We start from the raw sequence: 27,712 nt of genomic DNA on the forward strand, positions 1-27,712 counted from the left end.
GGGTAAACTCTTTTCCTTGATTGTACCATCTTGGAGAAAATGAGAACTTACAGGTCCCCAGAGTATACCCTCCACTTGACAAAGGACTCAAAAGTCAAGTAAATGGCTGGGAAAATACCCCCAAAAAGGAAAAAAATAAGACTACAGAAGGTTACTTTCTTGGTGAAAAGATATTTTCTTCCATCCTTTTGGATGAGGAAGAATAAAGCATACCATCAGAGGAAAACATAAAAGTCAAGGCTTCTACATCCAAAACCTCCAAAAAAATGTACAATGATCTCAGGCCATGGAAGAGCTCAAAAAGGATTTTGAAAATCAAGTATCAGAGGTGGAGGAAAAATTGGGAAGAGAAATGAGAGCAATGCAAGAAAATCATGAAAAACGAGTCAATAGCTTGCTAAAGGAGACCAAAAAAATGCTGAAGAAAATAATACCTTTAAAAATAGACTAATCCAAATGGCAAAAGGGGTCCAAAAAGTCAAATGAAGAGAAGAATGCTTTAAAAAGCAGAATTAGCCAAATGGAAAGGGAGGTTCAAAAGCTCACTGAAGAAAATACTTCTTTAAAAATTAGAATGGAGCAGATGAAAGCTAATGACTTTATGAGAAGCCAAGAAATTACCAAAAAACCCCAAACAAATGAAAAAATTGAAGACAATGTGAAATACCTCATTGGAAAAAACAACTTGCTCTGGAAAACAGAGCCAGGGGAAATAATTTAAAAATTATTGGTCTACCTGAAAACCATGATCAAAAAAAGAGCCTAGACATCATCTTCCAAGAAATTATCAAGGAAAACTGCCCTGATATTCTAGACCCAGAGGGTAAAATAGAAATGTAAAGAATTCACTGATCACCTCCTGAAAGAGAACCCAAAAGGAAAACTCCTAGGAATATTGTAGTCAAATTCCAGAGTTCCCAGGTCAAGGAGAAAATATAAGCCGCCAGAAAGAAACAATTCAAGTATGGTGGAAATACAATCAGGATAATACAGGAGTTAGCAGCTTCTGCACTAAGAGATTGAAGGGCTTAGAATATGATATTCCAGAGGTCAAAGGAGATAGGATTAAAACTAAGAATCACCTACCCAGCAAAACTGAATATGATACCGCTGGGGAAAAAATAGAATTTCAATGAAATAGAGGACTTACAAGTATTCTTGTTGAAAAGACCAGAACTGAATAGAAAATCTGACTTTCTAATACAAGAATCAAGAGAAATATGAAAAGGTAAACAGAAAAAAGAAACCTTAACGGACTCATTAAAGTTGAAGTGTTTACATTCCTACATGGAAAGATGTTATTTGTAACTCGTGAGACCTTTTTCAGTATTAGGGCAGTTCGAGGGAATATATATATATGTAAGTGTGTATGGGTATGTATATTATATATGTGTAGGTATGTATATGTACATGGGTGTATGCACATATGTACATATATACATATGTATGTATACACAGAGGGTACTGCATGAGCTGAATATGAAAGAATACCTAAAAAAATAAAATTTACTGTTGAATGGAATGTACCAGCAGTGAGAGAAAGGGAGAGGTAGAATGTAGCAAATCATCTCATATAAAAGAGGGAAGAAAGAGCTTTTGCAATGGAAGGGAAGAGGAAGTTATCAAGCCTTACTTTCATGGAATTTGGCTTAAGGAGGGAATAAAACACACTCAATTGAATATGGAAATCTATTTTACTCTGCAGGAAGGCAAGGGGGAAGGAGATAGGAGAGGGAAGATAATAGAAGGGTCAGCAAATTGGGGAAAGGGATAATCAGAAGCAAACATTAGTGTGGGAGGACAGGTCAAGGGAGAGAATGGAATAAATGAAGGGCAGGATAGGACAGAGGAAAATGTGGTTAGTCTTATACAAATATAAATATTATGCAAGTATTTTGCATTATTTCACATGTATGACCTATACTGAATTGCTTGTTTTCTCAATGAGGGTGAGTGGGGAGGGAGGGAGAGAATATGGAACTCAAAGCTTTGAGAATGAATGTTAAAAATTGTTTTAGCATGCAACTGGAAATTAAAGCTATACAGGCAATGGAGTATAGAAATCTATATTGCCCTACAGGAAAATAGCGGGCAAGGAGGACAGAAGAAGGGTGAGTAATAGAAAGGAGGACAGCCTGGAAGAAGGGGTAGATGGGGTTCATGCTGTTCTGGTGTGGGGGGTGGGGAGAGATGGGGAAAAATTTTGAATTCAAATTCTTGTGGAAGTGAATGTTAAGAACTGAAAAATAAATTATATATTAATTTATATATAAATTATATTTATATATAATATATAAGGGTAAAAGAAATTAAGTAACCTGCTCATGGTCATACAGTTCATAAGTAATAGAGATAGTATTCAAACCTAGGTCCTCCACTCCATCTACTAAGTCATGCAGTAGAAAAAAAATTCAAAAAACATGTTTTTTGTTGTATGTTGGAGGGGAATCTTTAGAAAAAATGTTAAAGAAAGTAGATGCCCGTTAACTAGAGAATGGCTATGCAAATTATGGTACCTGAAAGTAATGGGATATTACTATGCTGTAAGAAATGGTTATGGAATAGTAGGGAAAAAGTTAAGTGATACAAAGTGAAGCAAGCAGAACCAAAAAACAGCATACACAATGATTACAACAATGGAAATGGAAATAACAATCAGAAAACTAAAAGTGAACGCTGCAGGATTACAAAGAACAAGCACAGTCATGAAGAAGAGACATAAGACAACTCCCCCCACTCTTCTGCAGAAGTGACTTTCAAAAAATAGGGAATAGTGTATATGTGTTCAGATTTTTCTGATGTTTTGATTAGTTTTATTTTTTTCCTTCTTCATCTTTTTCTTTTCTTTATCAATATTTCCTGTTACAGGGGATGGAAATGGGGAGGTAGAAATTTTGGCAGTGTAAAAACAAAAGATAAATAAAAATTTATTCAACAACATGTAATAACAAGGTTACATCCTTTTTTAAAAAATTAAATTCTTTTCAATAAATGAAATCCATCAGCAGGTTATATTCTACAACCTTCATAACCTCCTAAAACTTCATAAAACTGACAACTAAAGACACTATCAAAAATGTATGATTAGAAGATACTTAACATATTTTCACTTGTAGTAATTTAAAATTTTTTTAGGAAGATTGATATGACACCAACATAGTTTAAAACACTGATATTTAAAGAGAATACTTTATATACACACACACACACACAATATATATAAAATGTTCAAATTTAAAAAAACACTTTAACCATTTGCTGACAAGAAAGTATAGGCAGAGAATATGTATTCAAATGTCTTATACATAGGAAACATTTAACAAATGGATTGTTTGTTGAAGTGGTAATGTTTCCTGAATTGTTTGGCCCATAGAATCATTAATGGATGTTCTCTTTGCCAACAAAAGCCTCTTGGAATGAGTAAGTAAAAAAATAAATAAATAAATAAACTCCCTGCTGTCTTTTTCCACCTAAAGTACCCCAGATACAACTGGCAGGGACTGAAGAAAGAGATAATCTTTCCCTTCCCCACTTATAGCTTAGAGTTTAAGATGGGGAAAAAAAGTGTTTGCTCTTTATTATGGAACCCTGCTAGATTGCAAGATATTATGAGGTATCTTTTAAAAACTTTACAAAAATAAACATAAAATCCTGGATGACCAATGTCATATCATATCCACCTGATTTTACCCTCTACTTCCAATGGTAAAGCGTTAGATTATAAGCCATAAATGGGCTATCATATAAATCTCTTAAATTTAAATATTCCAGTTACAGAGCTATCCAAGGTAATTGGTAAATATTAGTACCATACATGCAGTGTAACTAAAAAGTATCATGCAATTATTAAAAAGTATTTTATTAAGTCACACAGAAATTTTCACTACCCTTTATTAAGCATATTCTTTATATGTACTTTTAAGGATAATTACTATAGAAATTTTTTATGTTATATTCTAAAAATTGACAAAGTATAAAGAGGATTCATTCTGGTGATTATGCTTATATAGTTGGTGAGAATTTGTATGGTCTTTGCACTTCAGACTTAGTTCTTCTTTTTATCCCATATAATGATTTTTCATAAATAGGCATTTTCTATACTAGGTAACAAATTTGATACAAATATATGACCACATTTTGAGATAACTCATTAAATGTGAAAGCATAGGTGGACAAACAAAAGAGTGGGAAGATTAAGTGCTTGTTATATAAAAAATATTTTGATTTAATAGGAATTCATAAAAGCTTTTTAGGAACAAAACCCATAATACATGGTAAAAAAAATTACTGCTGTAAAATATGAATCAACAACAAATAAAAATATGAAATGATTAAGATAATACCACAGTGCTGAGGACACAGTAGGCTCTGTAAGTATTTGTGGAATAGAACTGAACAAAAAACCCCTAAGTAACCTGGGAAGAATGAAAGTATTTAGAAAAACAAAGCATAGAGAGGGAGATGTAAATAACTTATAGAGATAGAACAAAGGCATAAAAATGTTCATCAGAGATCAAAAAGCTAGAGTTGTAAGTTATATATTCCAGCCATACAGAGAAATAGCTTTTATGAAGGAAAGTCCAGGTGATCCATAAACTTAGATCCTATGGATTAAGTCTATGGACTATAGTGGTTGATGATTACTTCCTATGCAGTTATAAAAATAATCCCTGAGTAATAGAGCATAACATATTATGTGTTTCAAAATAGCTGAAAACCTTTATTATCTGGAGTAATAATTCTGTAATATATTTTGACCATAAAATCAAAAATCAATCTTTTTCTTTTAAGTAGTTTGTGACAGTGAGTTCATTATGTCTTAAGAAAAATAATTCCATTGTAATTGTTTTTATTTTTATAAAGTACACAAATAAGAAAGTAATTGTGATATATAAATGTAACTTTTTTCAGTACAGCTAATACCTATATCACTAGACAATTAAATATGCTTTTATTCTACAATTTTTTCCACTTACTGAATATGAATTTTCTCAAGTTTTCAACTTAACTAACATAATCTATACAGTTTACTTATCCAATTTTATAACTGTCAGACTAAAATAGCTGCTTTTGCTATTTGTTAGTTAGCAGTATTTGTTAGTTAACTCATGTGGAGGAGCTAGGAAAGGACACAGCTATCAGTTTCCATGTTTACTAGTTCACTGGTGTAATGGAACAAGAAAACGGAATACAAAACATGTTTTTTCTTTGCAAACACCTTAAAATAGGAGCAGTAAAGATTATCTTTTTGGTTTTTAATTTAAAGGCTTTCATGACCTAATTTACAAACACTGTATGGCATCCAAATAGTTAAGTCATATCAAATTTATCGATTTTACAATCTGGCATATTCTGAAACTATCATTTTAAAATAGTGTACCTTTAAATACAAAGTCATTTCCACACAAGAAATTTCAAAAATGAGAAACTCAAACGGAATTAGAAACACTATATGCTAAGAATCATTTTTACATAAGAAAAACAAGAAAAATTACTCTTAGAAATAATCATTTAAGCAAAATAAGCAGATAAAATGGACGTTTATAATATAATCCAAGCAGATGAAGGTCTAAAAATAAGAACAAGATAAAAATAGAACGGAACAACCGACTAGCCTTTCTATTTTGGTTTCAGTACATATGCCACAAAAAAGGCAGAATCACTAGTTCACTAAGGTAACAGCCTGGAAAAAATTAACATATGGACCCTTTCTACCTAGTACCAAGATTTAAGCTGAAGCCCTTAATTAGGCCCTAACATCACTCTCCTGAAGTCCATTCTTTTCAACTATCAAACTGTCAACCTGAGTCACTGATTCAAACATACAATTCTTGAAAGAAAACTTTTTCCAAAGGCTACTAATGGCAGATGGTCTCATGTAGAAACCTTTAATTCAGAGAGGTATGCATTTTTTTTTTTTAAAGAAAGAAATGTCTTTTAAAAAAGCAAGTCTTTTTCCTTCTGTAGATTTAAGTCAATATAGGCTCAATAAGCAGGTTTTTTTCTTTTAAAAAACTAGTAACTCTTGAAAGCTATCCAAAGAACATGTCTACTGATGTAGGTTCTTCATTTTGATGAAAAGTCTCTTCAATTTGAAACATTTAACTAACAGTAAATTTATGAAAAATCTAAATTAACAATGATTAAACACAAGTTTTTCCAAATATTTTAAGTCAATATATATACAGAAATGTGGTGAGATTTATCAAATTATACTCACAATCTCATCTCCTGGTAACCAATAGCCTTCTTGTTCAATACCAGCTTTTGAACCCTTGCAGCCTACAGTTAAGGTCTCCACAATAAGCCCATCTTTCACTGCTAAGCTCAGTTGACGCGTTGTCTCTTTTGGATGCATACCATGGACTCGAGACATATACCTGAACACAGGAAAAACACATTATTAATACTTTGCTCATTTTTTGGTAACAATAAATATAAAAATAACATAAAAGAATCTGTTTTCAGCCATCCTTTTTCTTGACTGCTTATACCTTCAATCAGAGGTCAAGAATATGAAAAGTAAAGTGAAAAACTCTGATTCTTTACTCTGACCACTCCCACACAGAATTTCTGCCTCACAAAATGCTCTTCTGTGTATCTGTGGGGATTATAAATTTAAAAATGACCTATAAATAGCAAACACAAGTCACTTAATAGATCCCAGCCAAAAATTCCATTTAGTCTTAGGTTCCCAGCAATGACCATTCATAGCTTTTATATTTAAGGATTGTACTTTTTGCTTTCCTAAAGCAGAATACAGAACAGAAAAATCCATTTCTCAAAACTCAAAAATGAGAGCCAAAGAAAATGTAGAAATTGTAATGTTTAGTCAAGAGAAAAAAAAGTTGTGTCATTAAGAAAAATTCATTTCAAACTGAAATTGGTCTTTGGAAGCCTGAAACACTCTGAAAATGACTCAACTTACAAACAAGTAATTATTATGAAATTTATAGGGAACTCTGAATATGTTTTTCTATGAAAATAGGGACATAAATTGTGGTTCTCAGGCTAATCACAGCAGCACACATTAACCAAAATGTGAATGAAAAACACTCATTTTTTAAAAATAGAAAAAACATTGTTACAGATACAGCATTGTAACTTCATATTTCATATAGTCATTTATCTCTACCATCTCCCTGTTGCCCTTGTTGTTGACTTCCTTTGACCCACCTGGCACATCATCTCCAGATTGCAGAGCCAGAAAAATATTCTAGTTCTTATGGGAATTAGTCTACTGACCTTTGGAATTCATATTCTGAGTCAAACTGTTTTGATTGGCGGATGAGTAAGCACAAACCAACTCCACAATATCTAGCCAGGCCCCGATCATGATTTATATCCATCAAACCTTCCCTCCTCCAATTTTGCTATCCATCCTCCTGTTACATTATACCCATGAAAGTCCCTCTTGCTCTAGGCTTAGTAATCAAATCAATACTACCATTCTATTTATTTTTCCCCCTGAAAAGAGCATTCCTATGAATTCCTAGAGACCCACTCTTGCCTGGAGACTATTTTTTTATGTATGTTGTCACTAGCTATTTGAATTGTATTTCTATCCCAGGTGCTTAAAACAGTGTCTGGCACATAGTAAATGCTTAAAAATGCTTTCCCCGCTCTACCCCAAGGATTTGCATTTCTGAAAAAGCAAAAGATTCAATGACAGATTGCTAAGGAATAAACAATGACACAATCTTCAGAAGGGTCTCCATCTACAGACCCAGATTGTCTGAATATCTCCATTTAGCTGAAGAAGAAATTTTAGTAAGCAATGTAGAAAAGAGAACAAAATATCTGCTCAAAGGCATTCAAAAGAGAAATAAAAAATAAACCCATCCCTCATCACAGTAGAGACTGGATGGTACAGGGCCAGAGTGCTGGGCTGAGCATCCCGAGGTCTGCGACTCAAGTTGGTTCTGATGCTGTAATACTCAGCATGTCATTTAATAACCTTTTTGGAACCTTGGGACTGGAATTGCCAAGACTTGTAAGACACTTAATCATCAGATGGAACAAAATTTTTTCCTGGACTGGACAAATGCATTTTCTGTTAAGTGACAAGAGGTAATAAGGAAACATTCTCACTCCCACACTACTTCCTACTCGAGATGCGTTGACAGGTCTAAGTTGAGAAAGAGAAGATGGAGAAAAGACGAGGAGGCTGGACGAGAGAGAGACAGAAGAAATAAGAGAATAGGTTTTGGGGAGGGGAACAGAGAAAACTTGTTTCCCAGGCATCAGAATCTATATCTTCAGGTCTTTTTGTTGCCCAGGCACCTGTCTATCCCAGGACCCATGTCTAGCCAGTCTGCCCTCATGATCACAGCAAGAAAGGAATATACTTCCTGTTGTGCTCACCATTCTCTTAGTCAACCTGCCTGGGGGACACATAGTTCCACTGGAAAAATGTCTGCTCCCCTTTTCTTCCACCAGCCCAGTATGTAGCTAGAAGAGAATACAATGGCAAAGAAAATAATTCTCACTTGATGGATTTCTGGCATAGTTTGCTCCTGATTTGATGACTTCATGTTTAAAGCATTCAGGTTGTCCCTATGTCTGGAATGAATTTCCTCCTCCTATTGGCTTTTTAGCTTCCTTCAAAGAAGTTCATGTATTAGTTTCTACAGAAGTCTTTCTTATGCCTTATATCTTTCTTCTGAGTTCCTGTCCTGTACCACCAACTAGTATTGGACAGGTGAAACTGGATGTTACGTAGGCATTTCAAACTCAATACATCTAAAACAGAATTCATTATCTTTCTTACCCAAACCATTCCCTTTCTGAAGCTCTTTATTACTTTTGAAAGTACTGCCATTCATCCATCCATCCAACCTAGGTGTCATACTTTTGACTCTTTACTGTCACTCACCTAACATATCCAAACAGATGCCAAATCTTGTTGTTTCTATCTTAACAAGATTTTTCATATAAATATGTGTGTGTATATATGCATGTATGTGTATATATACACACATGTATACAAACATGTGTATATGTGTACATGTATACATACACACATATACTATACATGTGTGTATACACACACACATTCCTTTTCTCTCTACTTGCGAAGCCATCACACTAATTTAGGCTTTCATCGCCTCTCATCTGGACTCCTAAAACAGCCTCCTAATTAGTTTTTCCTCACATTCAATACTTTTACTTCCAAACATCCTCCACACAAAAATTTAAGTCTGTGTCATCCCTCTACTCAAAAAAAATCCAGTAGTTTCCTATTCCATAGAATCAAAAATAAATTTATTTTTTAAAGCTCTTTACAACCTAGCCTCATATACTTTTTTAGTCTTATTAACTACTACTCTTTACATAATCTATGGTCCAGAAAATACTGGCCTATTGGCTGCTTCTCACACATGACACTATCCTGCTTAATAAATATGCTATTAGTTTTACGGTCGTTTTAGCGGGGTGTCTTAGATATGCGAAGTGTGGTGTAGGGCGAGGAAAGCCGCTGCAGTTGAACCTAGAGGAGTTCAAATGCCGACTGCCCTCGATCCTGTTTGCGTGTTAGACTGTGAGTTCCTTGAGAACAGGGACTGTTTCCCCTCTTTTTCTTGGTATTCTCCGCCCTTGACCTAGCGCCTGACACGTAGTAGGTGCTTAATAAAATGCTTGATCTAAAATAAATAAATAAATAAATAAATAAATAAATAAATAAATAAATAAATAAATATGCTATTACTCACTAATTCTGTGCTTTTCTGGATAGCGGGGAAGGGGAAAGAGGTTGTCTCTCATGTCTGGAATGACCTTTCTTATCTCTAACTCTTGGAAGTCCCTGATGTCTTTCAAGATTTAGCTCAATTTCTTTTGTCTTCATTAGATCTTTCTTATTCCTACTTCCCACCCCCAGACTGCTGATGCCCTCCCCTTGGAGATTACCTTCTATCTGCTTTTAAGGTGTTTTGCATGTACCTATGTGTGTTTTTATGTATATGTGTTTACACACACACACACACACACACACACACACACACACACACACACACACACACACACACACACACACACACACACACACCCTATACAGTACATGATATTTTCCTGGTTCTCCTTAGTCCTCAAGCTGCTTATTGTAATCCCTCTCTATATCCTCTCTGAGGGTCTCACTTTCGCTGAAAAAACTGTGACCATTCTGACAGCTCCCTCTTCAACTTTCACCTCATCTCAGATTACTCAGACATCTTCCTCCATTATCTTTTTTTTTTTTACTTCTGTCTGATGAAGAGATGTTCCTTCTTCTTGCCATGGCAAACTCCTGTAATGTACCTTTGATTCCATCTCCCATCTTCTTCAGTCTTTTCCTATCTATTGGCTCCTTCCCTGAAAGACATTCTTTCTTTCTTTTCTTTCTTTCTCTCTCTCCCCATCCTTAAAAAACAAAAACAACCCTTGCTTCATATCTCCTCTCCCCTTTGTGGCTAAAACAAATGAGCAAGTTTTCTATACAAGGTACTTTTACTTCCTCTGGTTTCACTCACTTTGAAATCCTCTGCAATCTGCCTTCTAACTTCATTATTTAACTGCCTTCTCCAAAATCACCAATATTTTCTCAATGTAATGACTTCTTCTCAATTCTCAATTTTCTTTACCTTGCTGTAGCCTTTATCATCTCCTGAATACATATTTATTCTGATGTGTGTGTGTGTGTGTGTGTGTGTGTGAGAAAGACAGACAGAGAGAGAGAGAGAGAGAGAGAGAGAGAGAGAGACAGACAGACAGACAGACAGACAGACAGAGGGAGAAAAACACAATTCTCTTACTACTTGTCTGATAATGCATTCTTAGTATCTTTTTCAGGATCTTTATTCAAGTCATACCCATTAATTACAGGTGAATCTTCAAGAGTCTGTGTCAGCTCCTCTTTTCTTCTCCCTCTATACTATTTCATTTTGTGATCTCATCAACATCCATGGGTTCAAGTTATCAACTCTATGAAGATGATTCCCAGATCTACATATGTAGTCTTGCTCTCTATTGTGAGCTCCAGGCTTATAACCCCAACAATTTTTTAGACACCTTGAACTGGATGTCCCAGAGGCATCTCAAATTCAACATATCCCAAACACGATCTATTATTTTCTCCCCAATCCTTCCTTCTCTTCCAAACTTTATTACTGTTGAGATACCAGCCACCATCCTAATCTCTCATTAACCCAGGATTGCAATCTCAGCATCATCATCCTCTTTCCACATACACAGCCACTATCCTAGTACAGGCTCTTATCATCTCTGGTTTCTATGCCTCAAGTCTCTACTCATTCCTATTTATTCTTTATTCAGCTGCCAAAATGATTTCCCTATAGCTCAGGTTTGATGTTGTACCTCCCAAATCAATTTACTCCAATGGCTATCACCTCTAGAATCAAACATAAAGTTCTCTATTTGGTAGTTAAAGCCTTTCACAACCTGGCCCTTTCCTTCTTTTCCATTCTTCTTACACTTTACTCTCCTTCATGTACTCAAAACCCAGTGAAACGGGCCTTTTTGCTGATCCTAGCAAAAAAAACCAAAACAAAACAAGATTCTCTCTCTCCAGATTTTGTGTCTTAGCATTGGCTGCCCTGCCTGCTTGGAATGCTTTGCTCCCTCAATTCTATCTTGTAGCTTCTTGGTTCCTCCTGAGTCTAGTGCCTTCCATCTATATATTCTCTATATATCTTGCTTGTACATGGTTATTTATATGTCATCTCTCCCAGTAGAAGATAAACTTCTTGAGAAAGAAACAATACTTTTGACTGTTTTTATCCCCAGCACTTAGTAAAGTGCATGGCACCTATTAGGCACTTAACATGTCATTTTATCTTTGGATGAGTAAAGGAACAATTCGGATGAGAAGGCAGTTTAGGTTAAATTCCTCCCTATCAGTTAGAGCCAATAGAAATGATGACAGGAGAGTCTTTTACTAACAAGAATACACTGATGATAACTAGCTAATCACCAACATTAGCCATCATCTTCCCTGTTTTTTGAGCTCCTGAAAAAAACCCTGAGTCCGTCACGCAGTCTATATTTATTAAATGGTTACTATGTGTCAGGTACTGTGATAAGTTGCTAGGGACACACAGAAAGGCAAAAACAGCCTGCACATCAAGGAGTTCATATTTTGATGACTGTGATGAGATACAAACAGGAGGATATGAGATACATATAGGAGGGAGGGTATAAAAAGTGCTCTGGCTCAACTTCAATTTCCTTATTAAGTATTACAATATGCAAGGCATTGTGTTAGACAGAAAATGATACTATCTCTACACTCAAAAACCCCTATAATCTGGGGTGGGGAACAAGACATGTCCACAGAGAACATGAGTTAAGGGAAATGTATTCCAAACATTAGTCATCTAGAACCAACAAGGGTCATCATATTTGAGCTGAAGTCTGATTTCTTATCCTGTTATTTTCATTTATATTATTGCAAAAACTGTATATACTGTTCTTCTGTTTTGGCCTCTTTTATTCTGCATCAACTCATACAAGTCTTCCTTTTTTTCTCTGAATTCCTCATATTTGTGAATCTTAAAGTACAATAATAATAACATTCTATTTATATGCCACAATTTGTTCAGGTATTCATCAATTACTGGCCAATTATGGCATTTCTATCTTTTTGCCACGGCAAATATTACTATGAATATTTTAGCATATGTGGGACACCTTTCTGTAATTGACCCCTTGTGGTACATCTAATACTGGAATTTCTAATCAGTATTACAGTTTTGTAGACAAACTATAGTTTAGTAAATTTTCTTGGATAATTCCAAGTTATTTTCCAGAATAAACAATAAAAATTTGAAGTAACTGAGTATTAGAGCATTTATCATCCCACAGCTTTTTTGACATTAACTATTTTTAGTCTATTATCACTTAGTCTATTATCATTACTATGATCATTATCATATTTTAGTCTATTATCACTTGAAGCATTTTTTTCATGTGGTTACTGATAGATTACATTTCTTCTTCGGAAAACTGTTCATATCCTTTGCCACAGAGAAATGTTTTTGCCAATTCGCATATATTTTCATTTCAGACTTTTGTTACGGATATGAAATATCATATTTGGTATTTTTGCTGTTCAGTTGTTTCACTCTTCTGACTTTTTGACCCCCCTTTTGAGGTTTTCTTGGCAAAGATACTGGAGTGGTTTGCCATTTCTTTCTCCAGATAATTTAAAGATGAGAAAACTGAGGCAAACAGGGGTAAAATGACCTGCCCAAGGTCACACAACTAGTAAGTATTGGAGGCCAATTTTGACCCCAGGCCTGGTACTCTATGGTGTCTCCTAGATGCTCATGTTTATTGTAACAGATTAATTATCTTTTTATATGTTAAAATTGCCTTAAATTAACTATAAGTAAACTCTCAAGAACTGGTTCTCACCTGACAGTTCACGTACAATAACAGAACTGAATTTATTATTCATTTTTTAAGGTCTATAATTCATCAACATGTTTAGTCAAATCTGTTTCATATGAGAACAATGGTAAAAACTGAAATTAAGGTCAGACCAGTCTCTGAGTTCTATGATATTTAAATCATTGCAGAGTTTTGTTAGCTTTAGATAGACATAAATAACAGCATAGAAGAAATTCATTTAATAGTAGTGTGCTAATGTCCCACCATTAATTCTTTTTATTGATTTGCTTATGTCATTAACAGCTAAAGTTAATGTTTACTATACTTAATGTTGAAATATTTTTATTACTTTGAATTTAAATTTTTTGGAGATATATTTCTACCCTCTTCCTGCTTCTTTGCAGTTTAATTTCCTTAGCTCTTTTTCTTGGTGTACCTGAATACAGCTTAAACCCCAGTGGAAGATTACTTTCCCAAAGTTTTGAAGAGTGCTATTATAGATAAGCTACACTGAGAATCCCCATGTCATTTCAGCTCTCCTGAGATAAACTCTAAATATTTGCAAAACAAAGATATGATAAATGGTTTTGAGTTCTGAAAACTTTAAATTCAACAATGGCAAAAATAAATCTATTTGAAATACTATCATTTACAACTTGACAATTATCCAGTTCTTAAGAAATATATTTTAAGAAAAATGCTAAATATATGTTGATTGTCCTCCTGTACCATGAATTCCTGGAGATATACAACACCAAAGATTCTAACAATCTTCTAATTTCTGATGCTTCTGATACATTTACTAATTTCAGCACTTTAGTGGCACATGTGAGAAAGAATTAATTCTCTAACAAAACATTTAATTGCAGTACAACCAAATCACTTAAAAAATGATCCAGCAACATGCAGTAATAATATTAGTCTTTTATTTATCAGAAGAATCCTAGTTAGTATATCTCTAATGATCTCTGGCCCTTCACTGACCAGATATTTGGTCTGCATTACTACACTCCTAGTATAGTACGTAGAAAACTGAACTGGATTTAGGAAGATGTGATTTTTGAACCTCATCACAGGTAACTGCAAGCTGTGTGATACTAGGCAAATCACTAAAACTCTCTGACTTCATTTGTAAAATAAGGGTGGATTCTCATCTAGCTCTAAAGTTATAAGCCACAAATTTTACAGCTGTCAAGCCAACTGTTTTGTAAGCACCAATATTGGAAAATGTATTTTTTTTGTTGTTTCCTTGTTTCAGTTGTGCCAAACTTTCTGTGACTCCATTTGGGGTTTTCTTGGCAAAAAGACTGAAGTGGTTTGCCATTTCCTGCTTCAGCTCATGCTACTGAAGAGGAAACTGAGGCAAACAGGGTTAAGTGACTTGCCTAGGATCACACAGCTAGTAAGTGTCTGAGATTGGATTTGAACTTAAGAAGATGAATCTTTCTGACTCCAAGCACAGTGCTCTATCTACTGTGCCACCTAGCTGCCCACAACTGCCCCAGACTTCCAAGACAACAGGAGAAAGTGACCAATGTATAGTAGAGAGAGGAACCTTTCTATTCAAAAGAGCTAGAAAGCCATCTGCTCATCACCCCTCTTTGAGGCAGTATCAGTAAGCATCCTGACATACAGAGGGCAGGGTCTGCTATCACAGGTTCTTAGATCTGCATTTATAAAGGGAAAGGCAACTTTTGAGGGGTCAACAATCACTTTAATTACATTCAACAAACAGGGACGGACAGGCTTCCAATTGGTTCACCATTACATACATACACACATAGTTACCAGAGAGAGATGCACCAACATCTGGGTTTTCAAAGTTGTGGGCACTGCTTGGCAGCTTCCCAGAGTCTCATCTGGCACACAAACCTTCTTCCAAAACTAAGCCCCAAAGCAAAACCTCCTCTCAGAGTGTATATACTCTTTTCAGAGTCAGAGGGCATGACCCCTCATGACCCAGTACCTCATTTGCAATCAGCAAAAGGTGTGGGCTTTCATAGGAAACAAGTTTCCCTTAATCAAGCCTCCCTCAATAGCCCCACCTGAAGCCTATCAATGGGCAGGGAAGATTTATAACTCCCATAACAGAGGCTTCAGAAGATATCCTTAAATCAGAAGTTAAGCAAAGCCCTTCCAGTAGAATGTGGATGTTTGAGAGCAGGAATTATTTCATTTTAAAAACATGTTTCTCTAGCACAGTAAATTGCACAATGTAAGCACCTAATAAATGCTTGTTGACTGAGTGAATGATCTCTTTTGTACATATAAGTTTTGTGCATGGGTTCTATCTCCTATTATGGATGATGCTTTGTTACAGAATTACTCATTTGGAGAGGCATTTGTCATCCTATGTAGGAATTTACATGGATAATATTCTTATGTTCTATGGACCCAGAAAAAATACATCAAATGAAATTGGTGTCAGAAGTAGGCTATTTCATAAGATAAAAGACGTCAATTCCAAAGGGAATTCATCAGGACTTAGGAGCTTTAGCCAACAGTACCAGCCAAATAACTTTTAAACACTCAGGTTTCATGTAGTCAAGTCAACAACTACTTATTAAGCAGCTACTATGTGACAGGCACTGTTCAAAGTGAGGAGGATATAAAAGCAAAAATGGTCCCTTTCCTCAAGGAACTTGCAATCTAATGGGAGGCATAAAATGCAAACAATTATGTATAAATAAGATATATGTAGTATAAATTGAAGATGTTCTCAGAGGAAAGGCACTCTTTGTATATGTTGTTAAGTGTTCTCTTCTTTTGTTACTGAATGACACCAATACCACTTCTCCCTGCCATTTTGAGGCATTATGGATCCAAATAATATAACGGCACTGATGGCTTCACCCTTCCCAGTCCTTGAGCCATGGTACCACGTAAGGGAAAAAGATATCAATTCTTTTACCATATTAATACCTGAGCTTGTTTGTTCATTTAACTTTCACCCATAAGTTGACAACATTAACCTTAGAACTAGACTAGGGAAACTATAATAGGATGTGATGCAGTAAGAAAGAAAAAAAGAAAAACAAGTCAGTTCAATGGAATGTGGTCTGTCTTTATTATGAAAAACAGAAAACAAAAATCATACATCTAAATACTGTGAATAATCCCCCCTAAATACAACGTGTGTATGGCAGCAACCTGGGGAAGTAGATAGAGCACCCAGCCCAGAGTCAGGAACAATCAATTTCGTGAGTTCAAATCCAGCCTCGAGACACTTACGAGCTGTGTGATCTGGGGCAAGTCACTTAACTTCTCTGCCACTGGAAAAGGACATGACAAGTCACTCTAGTAACTTTTCTAAAACAACAGCAACAAAACATGAAAATGTCCATAGGTTCACAAAGAACTGGACAAGACTGAAACGACTGAACAATAACAACTATGTGCCAACCACTCTGTGTTAAAACACAGAGAGGATACAAAGAGGGCAGAAAACAGTTCCCATTCTCATGGAGCTCATAGTCTGATGAGAAAGACAATATGAAACAACTATGAACAAATATGCTACACAGAGGATAAACTGAAAATAGGCAACAGAGCACTGTCAGAGAATTACAGAACTAAAAAGTACCTTTTCCATTATAGCTCACATTTTATGTAAGCACCAAAAAACCCCAAAGCAAAACAAACCAGCTGTATGATATAGCAGAAAGAATGCTGAATCAAGGTTCTTGTTCTAGCTTTACTTGTTAACTATTTCACCTTGGCTAGGTAATTTAATTTCTTTGGCCTGCATTTTACCATTACAAAAAGAAGGGCGGGGAGGGGCAGTATAACAACATCTGTCCTGTTAGACTCATGGACTTTCAGAGTTCAAATAAGATAATCAATTTAAAAGTATTTTGAAGGCTCTAAAGCACTAAATAAATGTAAGGTTTCCTCCTCCTCCTCATCTCTTTGATAGCAAGAACTATAGTTGATATGTTTTTTTCCATCTTCCACATGACGACATATTGTTGGACATATCAGAGGTACAATACTCATTTTGGATTAAAACAAAAGACACAAAGAACTTCCTAATGGAAACAAAATAATAAAACATAACAATGGCCTCTGTGAGGAAACTATATTTTGACTATTTTATTACAATGAATTTTATAATTTTGTATTCAGTATGGTCTATTGGGAAAGAATACTAGATTTTGGAAATCAGAAGACCTGGTTCTGTGACTTATTAAATTTATGACCCTGGGTGGTCATTTAACCACATCATTTTCCTCATCTGTAAAATGAAAAGGTTGGAGTAAATGAACCCTACTGTCCCTTTTAGCTCTACATCTATGATCCTATGACCTCATAGGAGATAAATTTTACTCTGGCATCTCAAGCACTGGCTTAACATCCAAGCAATAATCTGCTATGACTAATCAAGGTTAAACTTCATCATGGAACAGTGCGAAAAGTATACTTGGAGGAAGCACTGATGTCATCCAAAAACTACTGCAGGAATTTGACAACTGCTGTAGAAGTGAAAGTTGGAAGCTACCGAAGCAAAAGCTTTGGCTTTTAGGTTTAGAAATTATATTATGAACATATGATCCTCTTTAAATTATTTTTTAAAAGAATCACAAAGAACAAGCAAGAACTACCATTATAATAAAGAAAAAATTATAGGAACTGAGTGGGTTTTTTATTTTAAGAACAAGGCAAAATGGAAAACAATGAGGCATTTTTCTAAAATTCAATACTCTCACTGTCAGTGTTGCTTGAATTTAAGAAATATTCAAATAATTAACACCTGGGAATTCCTAACCTCCCAATTTAGATGAGCCTACAAGGAATAAAAGTTAAAACAATTGGTTCTCAAAAACTACATAAGCTGAGGTAAACAGAAACAAAACACATTTTAAAATAGTAAATAATATTATTTTAGGATTTTTTATTTTGAAGTTATTGATTAAAACTGAAAGAAGCATGAGTAAGCTAGTTCTATCTTTGCTAATAAAAATTAATATATTAAAACAAAAAATAAGGTAGATTAGGTGATAATTTTCATATGGTAACTTTTAAATATTCAAACCACATAAGTGGATTCATTCACTTGGCACCTTTTGTGCAGTGGCTGAGAGAACCTGTTAAAATAAGTTTATACCTGATCTCCTTAATTACAATGTATATCCCCAAGAACACTTGTGTAAAACAAGTTCCATTTACAAATATCTTCGCATCCTTTTTTTAATCTAACCCAATACCTCATACATAGTAAACACAAAATATTTTGTTGATCATTGCCGTTGTTAAATATCTCTTTAAAGGACATGAGATAAACTCTATCTGATCATAAACTATATGGCTAGATAGGAATATAGCAAGGTATTTTAAAAATTCTGTCTAATTGGAAGAAAAAAAAGCCGTATTAAATCAGACTCCCAACCTATCCATTAAACTATGTCACTGACATTTGCTGAGAAAGATTGGGGATGTATTCCCCAAAACTACCTCATTTCCTAAGAATTACATTAGAGTTCACTGTATCATCCATGATTTTATACAAATAATATTTGAGCAAATGTACAGTTTTAGTTCAATTAAATTTCAGTTTGCTAAGAGTAATAACAACTTGTCAAGCTAATTTTATCTGTACTTTATTTTATTTTAATTGACCTCTGTGATATTAGTGATCATAACCCATGTATGTTAAACTTTTTTAATAAAAAGATATTGGACCATCCCCTGAGATATGGTTGGCTCAGAAAAAACTTGCTGACTGGTGACATCATTTCCTCAACACCTGAGTACAAAGCAGCCATGAGTACCAAGAAGGCTCTGAAGCTTGGCTGATGGACAGGTAAATTCACTCAACTAAATTAATTCAAGGTGACTTCAATGCTTCTCTATTCTTGTTGAGTATTCTTCTCTGAGGGCCTAGTAAATCTCTTTTTTGTTAACTGCTGAATGACCTACCAATGTCTCATTTTGTTCTAATACTGAATCTAAACTATCGGGAAACTGGCCTGAGTCAAGTACAGAATAGTTAAAGAATATCTCCCTACATCTGTAATGCTGAGATTAGAAAAAAAATCTTTTATCCTTTATGATTTTAAACCCCGCTCATTCTCCTCTGCTAATCTTCATATGATTAGAGTGAAAAATTCTTATATCAGTTTCATGCCTCCAATCTACTCTCATGTTTCTTAATTATTTTAGCCATCTTCCTCTAAATCTTTTCTGTATCACTCATGAAAGGTCATGAACAGAACTACACACACAGTAGTCTAGGTTCAAATATGCTATAGTTGTGCACAAAAATAATAATATATCTTCTTTTTTTTTTCTTCCCTTCAATGAGTCTCAGCATCTTGGTTGTCATTTCTGACTATAGTAGGACCTTAAGTATGTAATGATTCCATTGAGTTCTTAAGTTATAAGTGATAGGGCAGAAGTCATCACCTTAGATGAATTTGGGACTATTTTACCTCAAACATATTATACAAGCAGAATTTCAGAGCTAAAAAGGTGTACAGAGATCATCTAGTTTAACACAGTAGCCAATAGCTGCAAAATGTTGCCACTTAAGTATCTTTCTCAGTTTTCTCCAAAAACTTTTGCCACATAACTCAACTTCTTTTCTTTCCAATCCTTCATTTCTCCTATTCCAGGATTCTTATCACTTAGACCTGGACTACTGTAATAACTTCATAATTGGTCTTCCTGTCTCTAGTCTCTCCCCTCTCCAATCCATTCTAAACACAGGTGACAAATTTACATTTCTCAGGCACAGGTTCTCGAGCAAGTCCCCAATTCCAATGGTTCCATTTCTTGGCATTTACATCCCTTTATGATATATGTCTTCAACCTATCTTTCTAGGATTATTGCATAATATACTCCTTCATGTGCTCTAGGTACCAGCTAAAACTAATCTACTTTTTATTCCATAGATATAATGCTCCCTTTTAAATCTATGTACCTTTATACAGGTTCTCCCTCTAGCCTGGAGTATACTCCTTCCTTACCACCTCAGAAAATATCTAGCTTCTGTCAAGGCTCAGCTCAAGTCCTTTAATCAGAAAGAGTCAGAATGGTCATGCCAGATGAATTTTTTTTTTCATGAGAGGTGTGGTAGGTGCAATATCCTACTGCACTCATACAAGTTAGGTTAGTTTCTCCTATTGAGATCAAGGGCAACCAACTAGCAATACCATTATTAGGTCTGTATCCCAAAGAGATCATAAAAAAGGGAAAAGGATCCACATGTACAAAAATATTTATAGCAGCTCTTTTTATGGTAGAAATTGAGGGGATGCCCATCAACTTGGGAATGGCTGAATAAGTTGTGATATATGAATATAATGGAATAATATTGTGTTATAAGAAATGATGAGCAGGCAGGTTTCAGAAAAACCTGGAAAGACTTCCATGAACTAATGCAAACTGAGTGAACCAGGAGAACATTGCACACAGCAACAGCAACTGTGCCATGAGAGACTTAGCTCTTCGCTGCAATACAACAACCCAAGACAATTCCAAAAGACTGGTTATGGAAAAAGAAGAGACAAAGAACTATGGAATCTGACTACAGGTTGAGCATACTCTTTTTACCTCTTTTTTTCTTTTTCATGATTTTTCCCTTTTGTTCCACTACTTTTTCACAACATGACTAATGTGGAAATATGTTTAACATGATTGTACATGTATAACCTATGTCAGATTGCTTGCTGTCTTGGGGAGGGGAGAGGGAAGGAGAAAAATTTGGAACACAAAATTTTACAAAAATGAATGTTGAAAACTATCTTTACATGTAATTAGAAAAAACTGAAATACTACTAAGGGGAAAAAAAGGAAAAGATGGCCTCAGAGGTCCCTTTCAGCTCAAAAAATATGATTCTATGATTGAAAAAAAGGTATTGAGATCATCCTAGGGATTTGACTGGCTCAGGGGGCTCAAGGTTCAGATTGTTGACATCCCTTCCCAGCCAACTAAGTACAAAGAAAACATGAAGAGTGCCAGGTGTGCTGGGATGTTTGGTTGGTGGAAAATGAAGGGAAACTCACTCTGGTTAATCAGCTTAATGACATCTATATCTATCCCTGTTAGATACCCTTCTCCAGCCATGGCTAAGTAAATCTCCTTCTGTTAACTGCTGATGACTTATGAGTGTCACATTTCATTCCAAACATGGAACATAAACTACCCTGGGATTGGCCTGAGTCAGGCCCAGTCCAGAACAACAATATGACTAGCCTGGTACATCAGAGAACTCTGTTGATTTAGTTTAGCCAGATGTTTGGTGGATTCAAGATCCAAATCTTGAATTCAAGATTCAAAGATTACTTATTATTGATTAGTCTCAACTTGCAAGGTCTTTACTGGACTACTCCTGGGTTAAGATGACATGCTTATCAAGTATAGAACCAGGAAGGGGTGGGTGTTGCTGAAATTGAAGAGGTCAGCTGTATCTTGCGGGGTGGAAAGCCAGGGTGGGAGGCAGCGAGAGGGGGGGTGGAACACTTCAGGACCAAGTGCTGCTGCAGCAGAAGTGCCTTGGGGAAGGGCAGCTGATAACTTCTGCCCCTCCTGGATGCCCATAATTAGTCAAATCTCCACACTTCTGCATCTGTGGAAGAGAAGGCATCTCCTGACATTTCTGTAACAACAAAAGAGCAGATTCTCTCTAGCATGGAAAACAGAAAAAATATCACAAACCAAGAGGAATTTTGTGAAATGAAGACTAGGCAGAAGATGGAAAAATATCATCACTTGAAAAGGGAACTCAAGAAATATCAGCAACTCAAAGGGACCTGATCTTCTTCATTTACATCAAATGACTAGCTTTAATGGGTTTGAGTGCCCTGCTGAGCTAAAGCACAAACAGAAGCTCTTTCCACAATGGTGTTTGCTCATTAAGATGGCAATCATAATAGGCCTTATAACCTTCCTTTATACTTGCTTAAGGGATGTCATCCATCCTTTTGTAACGACTTGGGCACACTTTTTCTATCACATTTCAATCCTCGTCATCCACAAAGTTCTGCCAGTGATTTCCATCACTCTCTTGGCATTGGTTTATTTGCCAGGTATAATTGCATTTGCTTTCCAATTTCATAACAGAACCAAGCATAAGAGATTTCTAGATTGGTTGGATAAGTGGATGCTGGCAAGAATCCACTCACTACATGTCTCACTACATGCAACTTCTATTGCAGTTTGTTCTGTCCAATGAGGAGGTCTTACAGATACAAGCTGCTAAACTGGGTGTATGAACAGATCCAACAAAGGAAAGAAGATGCCTGGGTCGAACAAAATGTTTGGAGAATGGAATTGTGGGACTTGCTTTGTTCTCCTGCTGGCAGTAACCTCCATTCCATCTGTCAGCAACTCCCTGACCTGGAATTTCAATATATTCAGAGCAATTGAGAATCTTTTGCCTTTTACTTGCCATATCAACACCACATTGCATTGATTTTTTTGCCTGGAACAACTGGGTGGATGTAAAGCAGTTTGTGTGGTACACCCCTCCTACTTTTATGATAGCAATTTTACTTTCTGTTGTCCTGATATATAAAATTATATAGCTTCTTCCATGCTATAGAAAGAGGATATAGAAGGTAAGACACGGTTGGGAAAATCCCACTAAAATTAATAAACTGAGATGGCTTTCCATCTGTAGAACACAAAGATTTTTTGCCAAATATTAAATTCTATCACAAAGAGGAAAATGGCATGCTTATTAATTTTGTACATAACACAACAGGATAGCTAACATACTGGATGAGAGTGAGGATTCAAAAACTCTTGACACTGGGACAAATGTAATGCGATGAAATTTAATAAAGATACATGTAAAGTCTTACAGTTGAGTTTCTGAAATCAACTTTTTTAGACATAGATATCAGTTCATAAAAAGAAATCTGGTATTTTTAGTGAATTGCAAACACAACATTAATCAATGATATTGATTCACTGGCAACCAAAAAGCTAATACTATCTTAAGCTACATGTAAGGAGAGAGTATCTTAAAAACTGGTTCGTTAAAAGTATGCCAAATACCACAAATTCTATGGAACTTGTAACTGTGATCTAACATGCACATATAAGTTTCCTGCAAATTACAAAAAACTTACAACTTTTGATCTTATGACCATGACAGAGTCTCCTGTCTGCCCTGTCCTTTGTAGCATTTCTTCCTGGCAAAGAGGAAAAATAAAGTTTTGAGAACCACTCAGAAGGGGTGCCATTGTAGTTATCCTGTGCCTTGGTCAGACTACATACCACTGGATTACTTTATTCACTTCTGGGTGCACCATTTCATTAAGTACATTAACGTATTGAAGAGAACCAGTAGACAGACTTGGGATCATATGGCATATGACCATTTCTCAACTAGGCTGTAGAAGGGACTGAATATGTCAAGCCTAGCAAAATGAAGACTTACACCAGATGTGACAACAGTTGCGTTAAAATATATGAAATGCTGTTACATGGAAGAAAAATTAGTTTTGTTCTTCTCCAGAAGCAGAAGTTTCAAGGAGGCTGATTTCGGTTTGATGGAAAAACAAAAAACAACTCCCCCTTCTCCAAGAATTAGAGAAATCACCGAAGTGGAAAGGGCCGCTTTGGGAGACATGACTGACTAGATAAACACTTATTGAAAATATTGTAAAGGACTCTTGTTCAGGTATGATTTGGACTGGATGGTCACTGAGGCGCCTTCCAACTAAGATACTGTGGATCAGTAAGAATGCCTAAAAAGAAATAATAAGAAAAAAGACTGGAAAGACAGGAAGAAACTAGTTTGTGGAAGGTACTAAATGCCATAAAATCAAGCTGAAGACTCATGAGCCAAATTTAGTACTTATTTCTTACCAAAAATGTTCGATAATTTTAATGACAATATATTTACTGTATTTTAAAGATAACATTTATTCAATAGCTTCATTTCCTACCAAAATATGCTCTAATTTTAAAAATAATACATCCATTTTCTTTAAATGCAAGTAAAATTAAATACTTTAGCATTAGAACTCTATTTCATATTTCATCATAGATGTAGGTTTGGGTATCCTAAGGCGTAAACAGTAAACACAGTATGATCATATATCTTTACAAATCTTTCAATCAACTGTGTATGATTAAAGATGAAATGTACCATGGAATATCACCTACAAAAACCTACCTGTTCCTTACTAATACTTTCATCAAGAATGCCCATAATGTAATCAAAGATTATTCTCATACAAATTTTATGTAGACAAAGCAGGTATACAGTTTAATGGTTATTGATGTTCTCTTGGATGTGTTTTGGTTTTGAAATTTTTATGCCTCACGTGATATTAATGATCACTATCATCATACAAGACAATCTGCTCTATCTTTAAGAATCACGTATAATTCTGACATTACTGAAGAAGAGTGAAGGCAATTCTTTTTTTTTTTAACTGAATCTAAAACCTTTTCATTTTCAAAACAGAACATAGACAATAAGCACAGTGGGATCTTATGAAATATTACTTGTGAAAACTTGACTTTACCCCCACCTTTGGTACCTGCCCTTTCCTTCAGATATCTTGAGAATCAATCACTGAACACCCTCAAAACTATATTATCTCCAGCATGGACCTCTTTTGTATACACTTGGTCTAGTCGTAATACTTCCACATTGTTGCTTTCTTAGGGCTGTTACTTTTCTTATATGCAAACATTGGCACTCTGATATCAGAGACCACTATTCTCGTTGGTGAAAGGATTTTATCATAAAAATGTTTGCAAATGAGTCAGCAAGTTTTTATGAAGTACCTACACTACATGCCAGATCCTGCGCTGGGCATTGGGGATAGAGAGCAAACCTGTGATTCCACTTGTTTGAGGAACACTGAGTGACATGCGTAGCCTCACACAGCCAGCATGTCAGTGACAGGGCTTCAACTCAGATCCAATTCCTGGTTTTGAGATCTGTTATTAATGCTACACTGCCTGATGTGCTAGGCATTAGGGACACAAAGGAAAAATAATTAAATCACATAACAAAGTATAATGTTTTTTCTTTTGGCGGGGAGGCACCAGCAGGTGAGGGGAGCAGTAAAGGTCTCATGTAAGAGGTGGCATTTGAAGTGTGCTCCAGGCATCAGGGACAGTTTGTTTTTTATCTTTGATCTGTTCATTTTCCTTATTCTAGTTTTATCTTTGAATGGTTTCAATCAACAATCAATCAGCCGACATTTATGAAGTATCTACTATGTGCCAAGCACTGTGCTAAGTGCTAGAAACACAGACACACACAGAGACACACACACACACACAGACACACAGACACACACAGAAATGAAACAAGTCCTGTTCTTAAGGCCCGTACAATCCCTCACAGGGGCTTTGCTTCGCTGGGTATTTTGTGTAGCTTTCATTAAACTGATTTTTCTCTCCAGGGCTACTCATTACTTAGTCAGGCAATACTGTTCATAGTCTCACCATTATTCTTTATAAAATTGTACAAAGATTTTAAAAAATGTTTTAGTGATCCTTTTTTTGTACTAATGTCAATTTCCTGTGAATTGCCTCTCCCTTACTGAACCCTCCTTGATAACTAACTACACTCCAGTAAAGCACAACCAGCCAGGCTCTAAAAACTACCCCACACTTAAAAATCCTCTCCCCACTCCTTCTCCTCAAATGCCAGAGACAGGCTTTACTTCTATAGTCCTCTGAAGTCAGAGCTGGACACTATATTTGAGTCCTAAAATCTTGGAATAGTGTTTCTTGTGCATTATTTTGGTCATTTTCTTGTTCGGTTCATTTCTCTGTATCAGGTGATAGAAGTTTTCCCAAATTTCTATAAATTTTTCTTAATTGTTATTCCCTACAGCACAATAATATTCCACCACATTTATATGTCACTTGGTCAATCATTATCCAATTGATGGGCTTTCATTCTAGTTCTCTGATTCTATAAAAGTACAGCTATTATGTGTTCTCCCTACATACATATATACTCCAAGGCATACATGTGTATAACCTTTCTCTTTGTGTCTTTGTAAGGATATCACTAATTTAACTAGTCTTATTTAGCAAAGTTAAAATTCCCAATTCTTTTCCCAATAGTTAGGACAATTCACAGCTCTTTAAGCTTAGCCTTAAAGTGCCTTTTCCCCCCACTGGCTCTAAAACACTTATTTTCATCTTTAGACATCTTTGCCAATACAAACCAGTTTTATGCTAAAGAGATGGCTTCCTTGGCTGCCAGAGGTCTCCACTTAGCAAGTAATGCAAAAGATTTGTTTATTAGGGTTTGAGTTTTGTGTTTTAATTTGGTTATTTTTTTGGGGGGGGAGTGCTATTTTGTTCTCTTATAAATGGAAATAATAAATATCAGTTAAATTTCTAAATGAAATTGTTGTGTCAATGGGCTTTTTCCCACATACTTCTCACTTTTTGGTCAGGTTGTAGTTTACATACTATAATCTTTTCCTATATTTATTCTTTTTCCTAGTTTTACATTAATTTTGACCTTTGCTCTAAAAAGTCAGTGTCTCACTTTACACGGATGGCTGATCTTGGAGTGACTTTCACAAAAGAATGTTTGCCCTATGGAAAAATGTAATATAAAATATAATTAATTTCATTACTCATTGTCTGCCATGTTTCACAGCTTCTAAAAAATTTTCTCAAAGAAAAGTATCTGTCATGTAGAAGCCCAAAGCTTCTGTGTAGTGTTTAAGTTTTTAATCTTGCTCATAACTTACTGTGAAATGTTTTCCAGTGTATACTGGATACCCTGTCTATTCCTATACCTTTACAGTGAAGTCACCATATGTAAAAATACAAGTTGACTTCATTTGCATCTTATCAAGTTCTCTGTAGAACTTCTCTCTACTTACTGATTCTCCACAACAGATGGAGCATAAACTTTTATTTTTATGGTGGTATTTTTGCTGATATTCATTATGAGTACTATTACCAGTACTGGTAGATGAATAAATATCCCAAGAAATAAAAAAAAAAGTAACTCCATCAATTCCTTTATTTATCCTGCAAGAAGAACATGTGAGCCATTCTTCCCTGTTGCTGCAACAATCTTGTCTTCCGACTCAGGTAGCATATCCATTTATTGGTCTTTGGACAAGAATCTCACCTTTAAAGTATCAATAAATGTATACAGTCTAAACACCGTGATTCTAAGTAACCTCCCCATTCTTACTTAACACTCTACAACTGTCACTGCAGTCATTTAGTTTTATTTGGTTTGTTACCAGCTTACTTACACATCTAATTAGGATGGTTATTACAAAGTGGACGTAAGTCTGTTACACGCCAAGAATGCATTTAAAACCTTTCCAACATACTGAATCTACCAAAACTTACTCTTCATAGGCACAGCCTTT

The 27,712-nt window shown here is 35.4% G+C and overlaps 1 protein-coding gene and 1 pseudogene across 8 annotated transcripts in view; one reads left to right on the top strand and one right to left on the bottom strand.

Moving 5' to 3' along the window:
• Positions 1-27,712, bottom strand: part of ZMYND11 (zinc finger MYND-type containing 11) — a 160,125-nt gene that overhangs the window by 51,835 nt on the left and 80,578 nt on the right. For 5 of the 8 annotated variants that reach the window (XR_011976190.1, XM_072650070.1, XM_072650069.1 and 2 more), the window contains exon 3: positions 6,221-6,380. Coding sequence is in view for 7 of the 8 variants with exons in the window: in XM_072650070.1 (XP_072506171.1) it covers positions 6,221-6,380 (160 nt within the window). In the remaining variant the exon portion in view is untranslated. Of the gene's footprint in view, positions 1-6,220; positions 6,381-6,494; positions 6,591-8,364; positions 8,452-15,174; positions 15,401-27,712 lie in introns of those variants that run through there. The other 3 variants (XM_072650072.1, XM_072650073.1, XM_072650074.1) reach the window with 3 other exon arrangements.
• Positions 22,017-23,035, top strand: LOC140531027 (STEAP1 protein pseudogene; annotated as a pseudogene).

Source organism: Notamacropus eugenii, chromosome 3 (genome assembly GCF_028372415.1).
Source record: "Notamacropus eugenii isolate mMacEug1 chromosome 3, mMacEug1.pri_v2, whole genome shotgun sequence".
NCBI classification, from domain to species: Eukaryota; Metazoa; Chordata; class Mammalia; order Diprotodontia; family Macropodidae; genus Notamacropus; species Notamacropus eugenii.